The sequence below is a fragment of the Limulus polyphemus genome, unplaced genomic scaffold, assembly GCF_000517525.1.
Source record: "Limulus polyphemus unplaced genomic scaffold, Limulus_polyphemus-2.1.2 Scaffold6928, whole genome shotgun sequence".
Lineage (NCBI taxonomy): Eukaryota > Metazoa > Arthropoda > Merostomata > Xiphosura > Limulidae > Limulus > Limulus polyphemus.
Window position 1 is genome coordinate 11,199 of NW_013672538.1, and position 18,641 is coordinate 29,839.

General features: G+C 34.8%; 1 protein-coding gene across 1 annotated transcript in view; it reads right to left on the minus strand.

Moving 5' to 3' along the window:
• Nucleotides 1-18,641, minus strand: part of LOC111089656 (calcitonin receptor-like) — a gene marked incomplete at its 3' end in the record, with an annotated part of 33,128 nt that overhangs the window by 6,855 nt on the left and 7,632 nt on the right. Inside the window, exons 2-3 of the mRNA XM_022402546.1 lie at nucleotides 15,900-16,102; nucleotides 2,192-2,324 (exon numbers count right to left, since the gene is read on the minus strand). Of these exons, the coding sequence (XP_022258254.1) occupies nucleotides 2,192-2,324; nucleotides 15,900-15,947 (181 nt within the window). The remainder of the gene's footprint in view (nucleotides 1-2,191; nucleotides 2,325-15,899; nucleotides 16,103-18,641) is intronic.

Sequence of the window (18,641 nt, forward strand, 5' to 3'; positions counted from 1 at the left end):
AGCGCAGATAGCCCTCGTGTAGCTTTGCGCAAAATCCATAACAAACAAACAAACAAGCGTATACCCGATTAGATTTTAATACTCATCAGGATCTTTACCAGCCTACCCTCAAATTGAAATTATTTTAGGCGGGATTAGAGTAAATTATCCTATAAGACCTTGGTCGTGGTCAATATATCAATTGAAAGGGTTTGACCTCTCGAGTCCAAAACTGTAATTAGACCTCAAATCAATCAAGAGATGACAGAGTTATGAGCTAAATGTTTGTACTTGAAAACAACTTAGAATCATTCTACGAGCCGCTATGATGCAGCTTAAAATGTCCAATCAACACTTCTGTATTTTTCGAATATATGTATATGCTCGCGTAATAAAAACTCACTTTAAAGACAACATTTAAAGTACTTCAGGTGTAGTTTCAAACTCCTAGTCAAACTTTATGTAGTCTCGTCCATCTATACGAAGAATACGCATGTGTTTGTCTGTTTCGAATTTTTCTCGAAAATTTATCGATCAAATGCTACAGATCTCATATTATTAGAAAGGCCTTTGTCCAAGGAGTCCAGATTGCATATTGGCTTTCCCATTCAGAATCAGCTAGCTGGTTTTTGTTTAGTCAAACGTTTTAATGCAGGGAGTATGTCATCACGTGACGACTGGCTTCGACCTCAACTTTATTTATTGTTATTTGCAAAGCATTTCACACAAACGATACTTAACCTGCGTGTAATTTTCTAATGAGAACATTACACTAAATACAATTGCTATGGGCTTTCTCGACTTATTTAAGTCTAAAATGTGTGTGCGCAGTTCGTTCAAACATATATGCTTATCACTTTGAACATGCATTCAGACGTTTCTGTATATTCAACTAAGTTTGCCTTCATTATAACTTTACATTTACTTTACAATAATTTAGCTTGGTTTCGTTTCATAGAATGCTATAAACACCTTTTAGTTACTTTTTCTTTAGTGTGGATTTTATTCTTCGTTTTTGTGAGTTCATTTGTTTCAACTCGTAAAACCATGTCATACACTGAACGCTCATAACTGTTTCATACTCTGTACACTATTATAAGTACCATTACTATACTTTATTTTTTACTTTACGTGTAGTTTTAATAAAGTTACATGCGTATAATTTTATTAATAAAGTTATTTCTACGTGAGTTTGTTTGTCTGACCATGTAAATCTTTTTCAAATACACCAGGATTTATCGATATAACACTTAATCTCTGCAAGAAAGCGTAGCTTAAATTCCGTGCGTGAAAATGATAGAATAAGGAAAATTCAGGTGAAGAGTATGAAAACTACCGCAAATTGTTTGCGTTTCGGCTTGTAAAAATAATAATATCAATCGGTTTTTCAGTTGTTTGGGGAGTCATCAGTTACAATCACGTGGAAGTAAAAACAATCTATAATATCCTGTTCCTAGTCATATTACTTACACTCAAAAGTTTAATACACGTCTCTTTTCAGGTGTTGGAATATCAAGCGAAACTGATAAAAAAGAAGCTATCATTAATATTTGAAAAATAATTTTTTTCAACAATGATGCTTAGAAGGAAATTGATAAAATAATCATAAATTTGACTTCAAGAGCGGATAAATTTGTCATAAAAATGACTTGGGGTTATAAAAATATTTAAAAGTGACAAAAAAGGTTGATAAATTTATCACAAAAATGACTTGGGGGTTATAAAAATATTTAACAGTGACATAAAAAGTTGATAAATTTATCACAAAAATGACGTGGGAAATTATAAAATAGTTAAAAGTGACACAGAAGGTTGATAAATTTATCACAAAAACTGTTTTGGAGAATTTATAAATGTTTCAAGAAAAACAAATTCGGTGATTAGTAACTTTTCACAAAAGATACAGTGACAATTAGTAAATAAACTACAACAAAATATTGACTTTCGATATTGATATATTTTCTATAAAAATTGATAAATTTATCACAAAGTCGTGTCATATGAGAATGATAGACTTGTTCATAAAAATTGGTTTAACAGGTTAATTAATTCTTCATGATAAAAATTCCTTGGTAACTTAATATCTGTTTCACAAAAATTACATAGGAAATTTATAAATTTAAACACAAAGTTACTAAGAAGACTGATCATTTTATCATAAAAACGTGTTTTAGGAAATTGATTAATATATCATAACACTTGATTATTTTACCTTTGTTAGTTTCCGAAGTCAGTGCTTTTTGGCGGCAGAAGTAGGATTCTTTAAGCTGTGCTAGAAGAAAGTCTTGTGCGTTCGCAACCGAGCTTAGACTGTCATTTGTCTGTTCTATAACTGTTTCACGCACCTGTATCAATAAAATCAGATTAACACTCGAATGGAACTTTGAACACCATAATCGTTCTATTATTGCTGTTGTTGTTGTTATTTTTCATGTAAAAATTCTACTTATAATAGAATACATATAACAATAGATGCTGTTGAGATAAACTAGTCAAACGTTCGTTTTTTATAATATTCGCGCAAATCTGCTAGAGAAGGTTATCTGCGTTAACCGTCTCAAATTTTGAACTGATAGAAAGGTAGCTGGTCAGCAGCACCCACCGCTAACTCTTGGGCTACTCCAATCAAATAGTGGGATTTGCCCATCGCTCTTATAATGTTCTTACGACCACAAATGGCAAAACGCGATTTTATGGGAAGGGTTTGTTTGTAATTAAGCTACACAATGGGCTATCTGTGCTCTGCCCACCACGGGTATCGAAACCCAGATTCTAGCGTTGTAAGTCCGCAGACATACCGCTGTGCCACTGGGGGGGGGGGGGTTATGGGAAGGGAACCACAGAATGTTTATTTAACACTGTTTATACAATACATTAGTATTGTACTAGACCTGTATGATTAATTGTTTATTTCTAGTAGTTTATGTAATACTTTTTTACAGCACATTAGTATTGTACTAGACCTGTATGCTTATTTGTTTATTTCTAGTAGTTTATGTAATACTTTTTTTACAGCACATTAGTATTGTACTAGACCTGTATGTATGTTATTTTTATAGACGTTTCTTTAACACTCTTTATGGTACATCAACATTTGTTTCTAGAAGTTTATTTAACATTGTTGAGGCCACATTAACATTTCATTTATTTCTAGAAGTTTCCTACGTACTGTTTACGACACATTAATATTGTGTTAATGTGTACGTTTGCTTCTAGAAGTTTCTCTAACACTGTTTGTGTCTCATATTAGACCCGTATGTTTATGTCCCCAAACTTCTATATACGTCATAGCTGTAACTGTGTGTTTATTCCTTTAGTTTCCCTATAACGTTGGACCAATCAGACTCCTCCTGAACAGTATGTTGGGTACTCTGTTTAAATACGTTTCATCATGTTTTTCTCTACAACGACACGTGTTCCAGCACCGCTGATAGAATAACATTAAAAGCTTCAATAATAATACAAATATAAACAACGTAAACAGGCTGTATACCGTACAAAAGTTGCATCTGTACTTTCACATTTATTTTGTTTTTCTGGTACCGTACGCTATGCTACAGATATATATATTTACGTTCAGATAATTCATTCATTTTCGTATATACTCGCACGTATGAAATTTATACAGTGTGTATTTTCAGGTGAATCTGTCCTGTACACATTCTAACAATCCAAATCCACAGCACATCACATTTGTGTATGTGTGTGCGTTTTTGCTATTTCTACATATGTGGAACTAAGTTCCGTACTGGATACGGATTAAGACACAGTGAACATGTATTATTATATTGAGGACGACCTACGTGAATGCACACAGACATACACACACACACTTCAAAATGTTACTCATCTGATATAGATTATTCTTCGTCTGCAAAAAAAAACAAGAAAAAAAAACACATTTTCTTGCCCGTGTATGGATATAAACACGATGTTTTGATTTTACTAATTGTTTTTTTAATAACAAAATCAATTAGTTTTTAAGTGATTTACAAAAGCAGCAGGAACTGAAAAAAAAAAACAAAAAACAAGTCTCTACTGTTATAACAAAGGACTCCAGAAAAATGCGTAGCTATTACAGGAAAGTTTCAAAAATTACACAGCTTAACGAATTCAAAGATTAATATGTATATTAGATTACGTTTAAGGAGATTATGAGAGAAAGAACCCATTGGTAATGAGCAGGAATAGAGTCCCTTGGAAAAAAAAGAAAAATTATTTTTGTTGTTTAACAATACAACAGCCCCTCCAGCGATACGTCTGAGAGCCTATAACGTTAAAAATCAGGTTTTGATACCTGTGATGAGCACAGCACAGATAACTCTTTCTGTAGCTTGGCGCTTCTGGCCCGGCATGGCCAGGTGGTTAGGGTGCTCGACTCGCAATCTACGGGTCGCGGGTTCGAATCCCCATCACACCAAACATGCTCGCCCTTTCAGCCGTGAGGGCGTTATAATATGACGGTCAATCCCACTATTCGTTGGTAAAAGAGTAGCCCAAGATTTGACGATGGGTGGTGATGACTAGCTGCCTTCCCTCTAGTCTTACACTGCTAAATTAGGGACGGCTAGAGCAGATAGCCCTCGTGTAGCTTTGCGCGAAATAAAAAAAAAACAAGCTTTAACTTCAACCTGAGTTACGATACAGTAAATGGATTAGTACTGCCTGTAATTTCCTCAAATAGTTTTAAGAGTTACGGATAAGATATATTATATATACATAAAAACAAATCGTGAAATTGGATTTTTGTGCAAGAGATTTACGGAATAGGAGATAAAAAGAGAGGATAAACTAAAAATATTAGGTTGAATAAGATATACCGAGGTCATCAGAACCGTTTGTTTCGAGTTAAGCACAAAGCTACACAATGGGCTATCTGTACTCTGCTCATCACGGGTATCGAAACCCGGTTTCTAGCGTTTTAAGTCCGCAGACATACTGCTGTGCCACTAGTGGGCGAACCGTTCATGGAACCACTACACGATTACTAATTGCTACATTCACCAGCGGATTTCATTATAAAAGTTTAGATGGCGTGGAACATGTAGTTTGTTCATTTCTTTAAATATTGGATTAATTTTTCTGGTTATATTTGCTATAGTAGGAACGACACCTCTATGTATCTCTCTCATGCATACACTACAAACTAAGAAAATGTTTTAAGGGGTTGAAGTTCTCCTAACTGAATCGATGGAATCCGTTACAAAATAAATGCTTTTGTACTCTCCAGATATAACATATAAGATTTTGTATGTTATTAAACACGAAGTTACACAGTGAGCTATCTTTACTATGCCAAACGCAGAGATCTAACCCCAAATTTTAGCGTTATAGTATAACCTGTCTAGTATACTGCTGAGCCACCGTATATATAAAAACTTATTTTCGTAGCCATTGTTGTTGTTTTAGGGCAAAACTACACAATGAGCATATGCTCTCTGTCCGCTGCGAGAATCGAACCCCTTTTAATAGCATCATCCTGCTTGATAATAACAGCTATATTTTTATGTTTTAAAGCAGCCAGAAATAAGATAGTTGGTTTCAGATATTGCATAGTTATTGGAGAGGAGTCCGAATATTCATATAGCTATGGTTAATACTTTCTGTTTTTATTGTTCTAGTTAGCTAGAAACTAGTTACGACCTCTTTTTTCTTTCTTTGTTTGAAGTTAAGCACAAAACTACACAATGGGTTATCTGTGCTCTGTCTATCAAGAGTATCGAAACACAGTTTCTAGTGTTGTAAGTCCGCAGACATTCGGCTGTGCCACTGGGGAGGGGCTGTTATGAGCTCAAAGAATATGTTACTACAATCTTATATTTATTATTTTTTCATATAAATTATCAGTACATATGGCAGTAGCTGACATTTCATTAAACATGTTATAGTTTACAAATTTCATATCAATGTATAAATATTTCACACACAATTGAGTCTTAAGAGATTTTAGAATTTTTAGACCTGAACGCTTGTTGTTATTTCCTAATTTCGAGCAAACTTATTACACAAAGGCTATCTGCGCATTGCCATCGTAATTTGGAGTGATAGGTCATAGAGAAGGTAACTAGCCAACAGCCAACCACTGCTAGCTCTCGGGGTACTTTTACCTTGGCCGAATATTGGAACTTGACCATTACTGTTATAGCGCACTTACAAACCAAAAGTCCACAGCACATTTTTTACAGCAGATGGACGAGAAGTAAGAAACCCTCTAATTCCCAATCCGATCGTGCTAACCTTAGGCCACACTCTGTCCCAAACTAGAAAGCCTTTTTTAAGTTTTTTATATTATACACCTGTATTCGTGTTATTTTGAGATGAAAGAGCAGATAAATTGTACTCATAAAATTTATTTAAAATTATGTAAAATTCCGTTATGCTTGCAGAGCCTTTTGTATATATTTTGTCAACATCCGATGTTAAAAATAAGTAAAAAGAGTTTGTTGTAATTAGTCACTATTTGATAGTAGAGTAATCAGATCAAAATATGTCAGATTATCGATTGAGAATTCGTTTATTTAATGTGGAAGAACGTGGTGGTTTCAGTGGCGATTCAAAACTTATAATATCTATAAAACAAAACTTCGTTCTTGTGACAGATCAGCCTGATCAAAGAAAGGGTAACTAACAGCATCATAAAACTACGTATCTACATCGGTTTGATGCCAATTAAAAGAAGGTAAACTATAATTTCTGAGCATTTAGCCTATCTAATATATTTTCCTCGCTTTTACACGCTTCGTATTACCAGTGGAGAAAGTTAGGGAATATAGCCGTAAAGCTACGTATACACGTAGACTAATTAATGCAGTGTTTTGATTTGGTTTTACGACAATAAGCACCAAGAATATAGAACCATAAAATATCATATTACTGCATTTTTAATGTTGGCAATGAATTAATCTGCAATGTTAACTAACATTATTTGCAACAACACGTGAAATCTCTCTCATATGCGTGTGTGTGTATATATGTATATGTATACACAAGACAGAAAAATAATTGTAATTTTTATTAAAGAGGTATAAAAATAAAGGGAAACTGATTAGAAAAGACAAAATAATCTATAGATATAGAATAATCTAATTTAAAACTCTAAGATTGAGTTCTGTTACTTGCAACAAAATCGGTGTTGATGTTAGAATAGTTTTTCAATTTAGATTAAAAGGTTTTGTGACTGACGCGATTGCTTGTAAACATCTTTTATGTATCAATGTATTTTTATGACTACATATACACTACTTACGCAACAAGGTTCGCTTGTATCTGAATGTAAACACAATATATATATATATGTCTGCTCTGGCTTGCTATAGCACCGAAGTTGATATTGTTATTGTCATAGCTCTTACGGTGCTAAACTCTTACAAGAGAAGTTACACGGGCGTACAAGTTCTGTATAGTAAAAGAATATTTCGCAAATTTTAAAAACATCGAAACTTACTTATATGAGATTCTGGTAACCAGTGTGTGTGGTGTCCCCTAGTGGGACAGCGGTAAGTTTATAGACATACAACGCTAAAATCCGGGTTTCGATTCCCCGCAGTGGACACGACAGATAACCAAATGTGGATCGTGGGCGGATTTTATGTCCAATGTTAGGACCTGGGATGGTCAGGTGCACTGTGGTCCTCTTCCTCCCTACCCAATGTGGCTTTGCTCTAATATAAACAAACAAGCCACCGTGTGGTCACTGTAACTTCAGGTATAACCACTAGATGGAGTGGTACTGATAAACCTTTTATTTGGTAAAGTGTTGTTGTTTTCTGTTGTTGCTTTCCTCAACTATAACTAAAAGTCTAAACACGTTCATAAGCATTCAGGTTTGTTGTCGATGTTAGAGACGCTTTAAGCTGATTCAAAATTCAGGCCTAAGAATTTATTCTGAATACAATGCTGATAAAAATCCACTAATTACGAATGAGGATGTTTTTCGGATTGCATCGAGGAAGAATAAATGTTAAGATACCAATAGTGATACGTTTCTTTGTTTGTTTTGAATTTCGCGCAAAGCTACACGAGGGCTATCTGCGCTAGCCATCCCTAATTTAGCAGTGAAAGACTAGAGGGAAGGCAGCTAGTCATCACCACCCATCGCCAACTCTTGGGCTACTGTTTTACCAACGAAAAGTGGGATTGACCGTCACATTATAACGCCCCAGGGCTGAAAGGGCTAGCATGTTTGGTCTGACGGGGATTCGAACCCGCGACCCTCAGATTGCGAGTCGAGCGCCCTAGAGCGTTATGATAAATGAATGAAACACTGTTCACAAGAAGCCTTAAATGTTTACTAAATTTGTAAAAATAAATAAAAAATAGTAACTCAATTTATTTGACTGTGCGTTTGCAATAACGTAAGTTGAAAAGGGACCTTGATTTGCAAGAAAAAACTACTGATATTTTATACTATCATGAAATAAATAAATATGAAAGATACATTGTAGCAACTTAAGTCAACAGGTAAATTTGTAACACATACACAGATAAGGAAAATACGTCTTTGAATGACTTTTATTTGAAACACACGGGACAGACAAATAAGATATGTGCAAACTACATTGTTGGAATGGGGAAATGTATGTTACTGAGAAAGTCATATAAGTGATATTCCCTTATTTAATGACTATCTGGGGAAATGTATCTTACTGAGAAGGTCATATAAGTGATATGCCCTTATTTAATTACTGTCTGAAAGAATATTCCTTTATTAAATACTTTATATTTACAGATCTAGTTATACAACTGAATATTCCTTTATTAAATATTTTATCTTTACAGATCTAGCTATACAACTGAATATTCCTTTATTTAATACTTTATCTTTACAGATCTAGCGATATAACTGTATATTCCTTTATTAAATACTTTATATTTACAGATCTAGCAATATAACTGAATATTCCTTTATTAAATATTTTATCTTTACAGATCTAGCAATATAACTGAATATTCCTTTATCAAATACTTTATCTTTACAGATCTAGCTATACAACTGAATATTCCTTTACTAAATACTTTATCTTTACAGATCTAGCTATATTACTGAATATTCCTTTATTAAATATTTTATCTTTACAGATCTAGCAATATAACTGAATATTCCTTTATCAAATACTTTATCTTTACAGATCTAGCTATATTACTGAATATTCCTTTATTAAATACTTTATATTTACAGATCTAGCTATACAACTGAATATTCCTTTACTAAATACTTTATCTTTACAGATCTAGCAATATAACTGAATATTCCTTTATTAAATACTTTATCTTTACAGATCTAGCTATACAGCTGAATATTCCTTTACTAAATACTTTATCTTTACAGATCTAGCTATATTACTGAATATTCCTTTACTAAATACTTTATCTTTACATATCTAGCTATACAGCTGAATACTCCTTTATTTAATACTTGATATTTAGAGATTTGGCTATACTACTGATTATCTCTGATCTCGTCATTTAATACCTGACTTTGACAGAACTGGTTACCATAAAAAAAAATTCTGTGATTTAGTGGCTGGGCCTGACAGATCTGGTTGTGCAAGTTGATGTTCCCAAACTTCAACGTTGGACAGATAACGTCCAAAAACTAAAACACAGGAATGAAGTAGCCATTTATTTTACCTCACCAAATGGGGTCGCTGAGGTATAGTTTTTTTCAAGCATCTGTCTATGTTTGAGAACAACATTTTAATTTTTCTTTTCGTTTAGACTAAATACAGTGAAAATATTGCTATTAACAGTTATACAGAGGTCAACCATCTGAGTCTCTAGTGAGGAAAGAACAGAAATTAACTGCAAGCAAAATAAAAACATTTCTAAATGTATTTCTCATTACAACCAAATGTGTTACGCTTGAAATGGTGTTTATTTTAACGAGCAGTTGCCTACTCATATAACACATATAATACATAATCTTGCTGCTCATTTTACGTTTTTTAAAACCCAGATTTTAATACAACTACATAATCTTATACGTTCATAAGAACAGTTACATTTTCTTATTTTTCTGCATAATTATGATCAAACTAATTTTAAGAACAAACATAACTTCGGAGACCGAGGACTATCTTATTGCACATAATAATGTATTACGTGCGAAATCAGTTATTCTGATTATTTAAGTAAAAACAGTTAGCCACTTTTCATCATTTTACTTCACAAGAGGGGCCAAGAAATTCGAGCTTCTCTTGCTATGTTCCGACCTCATTCGTTTGAAAGGTGAGTTCATTCCTTTTTAATGTTGCGTAATTTCTTTTATCACTGTGGGTAACAGTTTTACCAAACTTCATGCCAAAATCAACTTATCTTCAGGTTTTAAGATTTTATGATATGGTTATCGCAACAACACATCTTTTTTTTTATGGTGCTCTCAGTAATGTTCGATTAACTGAAACGTAATTTTACCACAAACATTACGTTTTTTTCTACATTTTAGTCATTCAACTAAAAGACATTTATGTTCCGATAATTTTTTCGTACGCACCTTTTAAATAGTGAATTTATTCTGTAGACAAACCTTGTACACTCGTATCTTGTCTGAGCTTTCATATATAGACCGTCAAGACGACTAAAGAAAAATAAACAAGGGTATTCTAATGATGAGGGGAGTTAAACAATTATAGATAAACAAACGTTTGAAAATAAATGACTCGAGTGTAAATGTAAGAAAATGGAACATTGACATGAACAACTTGGTTCTGTGCTATTACTATAGGAATGCTTTTATCGTTTGAAATACAAAACCATCAGTCACAAGAAAAGCTGAGTTGAAAATTAGACTGTTCTTGGTCTGCCGAAAAGCCTCGTAAAATTAAGTAATACCCCCCCCCCTCCAAAAAAAAAATCTAGTTACAGAGAGTTACGCCTGATTGGAAGAGATCTGTCTCTTCACGTTGTTATTTGTTTTGGGACAAGGCCACGAATCTAGACGCATCTAACATTGTGTTTTGGAACATTGTTTTCATCTAATCCGAAATGTAATATTAATGTTACAGGCGACTTCGTGCACGTCAGCTCATTTTTTTAAATACTTAACACAAACAATGAATATTGTTTGTTTTGAATTTCGCGCAAAGCTACATGAGGGCTATCTGTGCTCTGCCCACCACGGGTATCGAAACCCGGTTTCTAGCGTTGTAAGTTCGCAGACATACCGCTATCTTAACTTCAAGCGATTCCAACTTCATAACTGATAAAAAATCTCGAACTCTGTAAAACTATGTACTGGAGATTAACCATTGGAATTCTTTACTACCGTCAAAAGGCTTATCATGTAAATATAAGGGGTAGAAAAATATCATTAATTTGTATATTATTATATAATAAATAAATTAGAGTTTACTAACTATTTCAGTTTCCTTAACCAAATCCGTACACTGGGATTTGGTTTAGGTGAAAAACGAATGCAAATATACATTTTCGATTCTGTAAGTTTGGTTTAATAACACGGAAATACGTTCTTCCATAAAAAAGGCCCCTCAGTGGTTCAGCGATAAGGTTTGGTTTGTTATAAATTTTGCGCAAAGCTACACGAGGGCTATCTGCGCTAGCCGTCCCTAATTTAGCAGTGTAAGACTAGAGGGAAGGCAGCTAGTCATCACCACCCACCGCCAACTCTTGGGCTACTCTTTTACCAACGAGTAGTGGGTTTGACCGTCACATTATAACGCCCCCACGGTTGAAAGGGCGAGCATGTTTGGTGGGACAGGGAATTGAACCCGCGACCCTCAGACTGGGAGTCGAGCGCCTTAACCACCTGGCCATGCCGGGCAATTTCAGCGATAAGTCCGAGGGCTTATAACCAGAAATCGGGTTGCGATACTCGCGATTAGCACAGCACAGGTAGTTCATTGTGTAGCTCTCTGCTTAACAACCACAATACAAACAATAAAACTTCTATACAAAAGATAACTTAATGTAAGAAATGCACGTTTTAAATTGAAATTTCTTAGCGTTGGGGGTTTGTCATGCAACATACTGTAAATGTGCAGATGTACTGAGAAGTGTAGTCAACCATGTAAATATACTTCAGAGTGTAATTTGAAATTCACTTCTTTAAATACGAAGGTTTCAATTCACTTTAAGAAACGCAAAATTTTACTTAAAATATAATAATATTATAACGCCATTTTTATCCCTAATTATTTTCCAATTTCCACTTTTACCAAACCTTATATTATTACAAGCTGAGGTACCCGTCCTTTGGCCGGGTTATGAACTTAAAAAATAAATAAATGCAGGGGTGGATGCTATGAGAAATAACATAAAAACCATACCTCTCACACACTTTATTTATAACATAACATATTATTACACTATTCATTATTACCTAACCAAAAGTTATGTATAAGTTTTAAGGACTCAATATGTATGTACTTAAAACATGATATACACTGTGCGATGGTCAAGGTGACTTTGTAGGAAGAGGTATTAACAAAAGTAGTGGCGGCAGTTGAGCTTTCTGTTACCCGTTTTCAAATTCAGGTCTTAATGTCCTTCCACAGTGTTTCGCCTGATTAATTAATTGACAGTCATTAGCCACAAAAGGGTTTTACGGGCCGAAGTTGAAAGGTCACGGGTCAAAGAAGGAAGTGGGTATAACTCAAGAAACGGCTCTGCGTATCAGCCTTATTGTGGTTGTTGGAGTAGAAACTTCAGTTGAGTTTATGTATTACTGTAATAGTGACAGCCATTTTTTTCCGTACATTCCCCCATAGAGAGTGCTTTGGGTGCTCTCTGAGATATAAGACGTTTTTGTGCCCTCCTCTCACACTGTGTGTATGTTATGTTATAGAAAATTTAATAAAGTTTTTCTTGTTGTTGTACGGATGTGGCGTCATCTGTGAACGTAGTTATCGTTAATTTACACCAGAGATAATAAATGCTCAATAACAACAATAATGGGGATGGATGGGTTGTGAACCCCCATTAACATGCCCCTTATTCCAAACAATCACCCCACAAAGTTTGATTGAGATTGGCCCAGCGATCTAGGAGTAGTTATATAACGGACAAACAGACAGACAGATTTGTTTGTGCTTTATATTTATATATGGATTCTAGGATTCTATATATTAGGATTCTACACCTAAAAATAATAACTGTCAGATTTTCATTTTCAATATTTTTCTTGAAGATATAGCAGTCTGAGACCACGGGTAATTCGGTCCCCATCACTTTTCCCACTTATAAAGTTTGCCGATGTCACATTTCACAGTTGGCTTTATAAGGACAGAATGCGGCAGGGGTCCTCAGCAGTGCCGAAAATCATGCCAACTTCTCTCCTTACAAAGGAATAAAGCGTAAATCAAACCTTTACCATTCTTACTACTTGAAATAAAATTTACAAAATATGATTGGCCCACTAGTTACAAGACAAAACAATTTCATGTAAGCGTTTTTGATTCTTCAAATTATTTCTCTTTTGATAGGATTAACTGCGATAACGTGACCACTTTCCCCTTTTGAGATGTCCCCTAGTGGGACAGCGGAAACGTTATGGACTTACATCGCTAAAATTCGGGGTTCGATTCCCTGCGGTGAACACAGCAGATATCTCAATGTGGCTTTGCTCTAAAATAATAAACTAACTATTCTTCTGAGATTGGTTAATAAATTTAATTTATCTTCTTAGAAAATATAACTTTTTGTTATGAGCTAATGTTATTTTTAAATAAACAAACAAAAAGCACAATACTAGTTCGATTCCAAACTATTAAACATATTTAATATTTTTACATTACTGACGTAAAAATAGAAGTACTTTCGCCACTTTAGGAAGTATTCCAGAGAGTCAGAGGTAAGTTTATGGACTTCCAACGCTAAAATACAAGTTTCGATTCCCCGTAGTGGACAGAGCACATATAGATTATTGTGCAACTTTGCGCTAGAAGTATAAACAAACAAACAAAGTAGTTTAAGAAAAGTTTCGTTTGTTTCTGTTGTTGGATATTAGTACAAAGCTACTTAAAGGCTGTCTGGGCTAGCCATCCCTAATTTTCAACTCGTAGACTGGAAGGAATGCAGATAGTCAATAACACCTATAGCCGACTCATGGGCTACTCTAATCGAATAGTGAGATTTGACCATTACTCTTATAACGCACACACTACTCCAAAATGCGAAACGAATTTTGTTTTTTACGCCAACATGACCCGAGCCATGACCTTCTCTGAGCTATAGTCTGGCACACAAACTACTAGGCCCAGCCCAGCCCAGAAAAAACAACAACAAAGAAAAGGGTGCAGTATTTCAAACAAATTTATATTTTCATATTTAAACCACCACAACTTCAAGGTAAAGATATTTTGAAGAATCTAAATCTATGAGAACTTCAAGTTAAAGGAAGTTAAAAAAGTCAGACACTGATTTGCCGGAGTTAATTGTTATCATGGACTGTTTTGTTGATTTTTTTTCTCCAAAACGTTGTCTTTAGCAGGAGCTATTTATAGATAAATGTACGATATTATGTTTCAAAAATAAACTAATAACGTTTCTCCATAACTGGTTGAAAAGCTATTTGGTATAGTATTTACAATTTGAACGGCACATTATACGATCCATGGGCTAAACTGCCAGATCAAAGACTCCAAGTTTCAAGGATAGCTAAACCTAATTTAGGGAGGCTGATTACAAGGAGAACAACCAATGACTAGTACACACATCTCTAGAACAACCAATGACTAGTATACACGTCTCCTATGCGAATAAATGATAAATGTATTGAGTCTCAGTTACAAAAATCCTCGGAACTGAAAGTGCAGAATGTATTCGGTGGAATATCGCGGCTCAACCTTTCAGCCGCGGGTGCGTTATAATGTGATGGTCAATCCCAGTATTCATTGGTAAAATAGTCAATCAACAGTTGAAGGTGAATGGTGTTTACTAGCTGTCCTCTCTCTAGTTTGTCATTGGTAAATTAGAGACGGCTACCGCAGATAGCTCTCGAATAGCTTTGCGCGAAATTCAAACCAACCTTTGGACCTTCCGATTCGCAGCGTGGCTAGTTAATCATTACGCAACGTCAACTCCTGAGTTGAAATGGGAAGATAAGCACAGAAAGATATATTAATGTTATTAACTTCGTATCAAAATATCAAGAAATTATATCAATAATTTCTGATTGTGATCACTTTTAGAAAATGTATGATATGGAAGAAACTATCAACTTTGGCAAAAAAATGACAAAAGTGCAACACGAGGAATACGCACTATTCATAAACATGGAAAATGAAAGTCTGGTACAGGAAAACTGAAGACACGCACTATTCATAAACACGGAAAATGAAAGTCTGGTACAGGAAAACTGAAGACACACACTATTCATAAACACGGAAAATGAAAGTCTGGTACAGGAAAACTGAAGACATGCACTATTCATAAACATGGAAAATGAAAGTCTGGTACAGGTAAATTGAAGACACGCACTATTCATAAACAAGGGAAATGAAAGTCTGGTACAGGAAACTGAAGACATGCACTAGTCATAAACATGGCCTGTACCAGACTTTCATTTTAAAACTGAAGACACGCACTATTCATAAACATGGAAAATGAAAGTCTGGTACAGGAAAATTGAAGACACGCACTATTCATAAACATGGAAAATGAAAGTCTGGTACAGGAAAATTGAAGACACGCATTATTCATAAACATGGAAAATGAAAGTCTGGTACAGGAAAACTGAAAACACGCACTATTCATAAACATGGAAAATGAAAGTCTGGTACAGGAAAATTGAAGACACGCACTATTCATAAACATGGAAAATGAAAGTCTGGTACAGGAAAATTGAAAACACGCACTATTCATAAACATGGAAAATGAAAGTCTGGTACAGGAAAACTGAAAACACGCACTATTCATAAACATGGAAAATGAAAGTCTGGTACAGGAAAATTGAAGACACGTACCTTTTGTATCAGAAGTAAGGAGATGAACCAAGATAAAAGCCAAGACATTGTATTTGTTAAGAAATCTTAGTGCTCCTTAAATATGTGATGGAGCCCAAATCATTGGAAATACTTAAGCTGCATAGCTGTCTTGCAGCAGTTTCAGTTGAGATTTGATCATCAGCCTTCTTCAGATTATCCGTTCTTCTGGTCAATATGTAATCCTCAAGTGTGGTTAGAAAAAAAGAAATATTAAAAGTCTTTAGAAAACACTATTAAATATTAAAATGCAACAACTTTTTATTTAAATACAATAAAATATCGGCGATACGTCAAGAACAAACGTTTGGGATTCAAATACTGGAAATTACTTCAGTGATTAAAGTTACTTTAAGTTGACTTTAACGATTATGAGTTTACGTTACTTTACAACAGCAAATTATTTTCTAAAGTCACGTCATTATTATGAAACCATACTGAAAGTTTTAAAAGTATCGAAAAGGGACACTTTAACGTCCCGAAAAAAAAAATCAGAGAACATTTACGCGTGCTTTCCTGAAGATGGCAGAATCGTCCAGGAAAACCAACGCCTTCACTGTGACGATAAAAGCAAAGTTCTCCATTCCAAATATTTGCTAAAAATCAATTTCATATTTTACAGTTAAGTGAGAGTAACTTTCAAGCGGAGCAAAACTAATAAATTAACAAGTCAACAATAAGTTAGATTCTAACCATTCTATTCGACAGGTGTGGTTAAAAACAATAATAAAAAACAGCTCCATCTGGCGACGTATTAATAAGTCATGTTAGATTCTAACCATTTTGATTGACAGATGAGGGGAGAGTTAGAAGAAAAGTCAGCGCCCTCTATTGAAGCTACTAAAGTGGTTTGGGCAAATAAAGATTCATTTGAATCGAAGAGTTTCACCGCTACTACGCGTTATCTTTTTCAGAGTCTCTGAATCACAACGTACTTTATTATTCACAGAATTTAAAACTTGTTCTCTCTCCATTTTCAGAGCCTTTGAATCATTAATTTCTATCTTTTTCTCCAGAGCCTCTGAAAAAACAAAAAACAAAAAAATAACAACAATACTTGCTATAATTTTAGGAGAATTTAACTAGCAATTCCACTTCTTTTTTTGATCAGAGTCACTCACTTGCTTCACTCATTTTGGTAAGTTTATTGATCAGTCCTCACTGACTTGATGAAGGTAGAATGTGTGCGTGTTGTGTGAAAGTGCTGTCGCTGGGCTAATCCTGTCAAGTTTTGATAAAGCATCGCAATATTGTAGACTAAGCTTCCATGAGTGGAATTATAAATACAAGTTATCCTCTGTGCATCATGCAGTATGTATAACGACTACTGTCTATTAATTAGAGAACGGGGACAACAGCAACCGGAAATGGGGCGAGATATATTTCCGGTCCAGAATATTACATCTGAGCATATTTCACAGAAGCAATTTTTTTAGTGATTAAAGGAAGTGTCCAAATAATGGGAGATGAGATAAGAGCTCAAATACAGCCCAGAATAAGTATTGATTTACATGCTTTTAGCAGGGATCACTGATCGTCAAGAGAGTCCACTTAAACGCTTCCTAAGTTGACATTTAACATTTTACTGCATGACAGATCATGCATCCTCTCTCCTGAAGAGAGATGACGTAAACATCAATGAGTATGCAGTGCAAATTTCAAAAATTCCCTCATAAAACATTTGATGTACGAAAACACTACTAGCAGTAACCTGATGTGTGTGTGTGTGCCTCTCATCTGTTAAGATGAAATTTCAGACCTAACATCGTGAGTGGATCGGTCTATGATTGTGGAAGAATGGGTAACAATTGTGTGCATTTATCTCTGAGCTTATTGAGTGTAGAGTGTTTCATAATGACATTTTATATTTTTTTGTTTTCGAATTTTCACGCAAACCTACACGGCTGTTTTTAATTTGTAAACATAATCTAAAGGGACGGCAATCAGTCAACAGCACTTACCGTTCACTCTTGGGCTTTCTTGTCTGACCAAACAGTGGGATGTGATCGTCGCTCTAATAAAGCACTCATGGCCCCAAGGTACGAAGCACGATTTTGTGGGTACGAGACATACAATCAACTTTCAGGTTCACAGTATGGACACGCTACGCTAGGCCTGGTCCGAACTTCCATAACTACAGAGTGCGAGTGCAAGAAATAGCTGGTACTCGGTGTTACTCGTGGTGTTACACAACGATTGTTTGCGAAGTACGTTAGTTCTTTGGAAGTATGTTGGCCAGGTTTCGGTTTACCTATCTAGTCCTTGTTAAAGTACATCACGTAATTAGCCATAAAATTTAAAATGTGTGTAAAAAACAAGAACTGGGAAATGTCTTGGTTAGATAGCTAACACTTATCTCTAATTTTGAATGCTTTACAGCAATGTTTTTGTTATTCGCGCAGTCACCCTTATAATATGCATGAAAGCTTTGTTTCAATCTGTCCACGGCGATCACTCTTTGTCGCCCCCCCCCCCCAGTGGCACAGCGGAATATCTGCGGACTTACAACACTAGAATCCGGGTTTCGATACCTGTGGTAGGCAGATAGCCCATTGTGTAGCTTTGTGCTTAATTACAAACAAACAAACACTCTTTCTCTGAGGTAACATATGCAACCTATCCATGAAAAGAATAATACTGAAGTCAGTATTAACTTCTTGTTTTGTTTATATAAGTGTTTCAAAGTACAGTGTAGATATTGTTACGTCTCTGTTTGTTAATTGA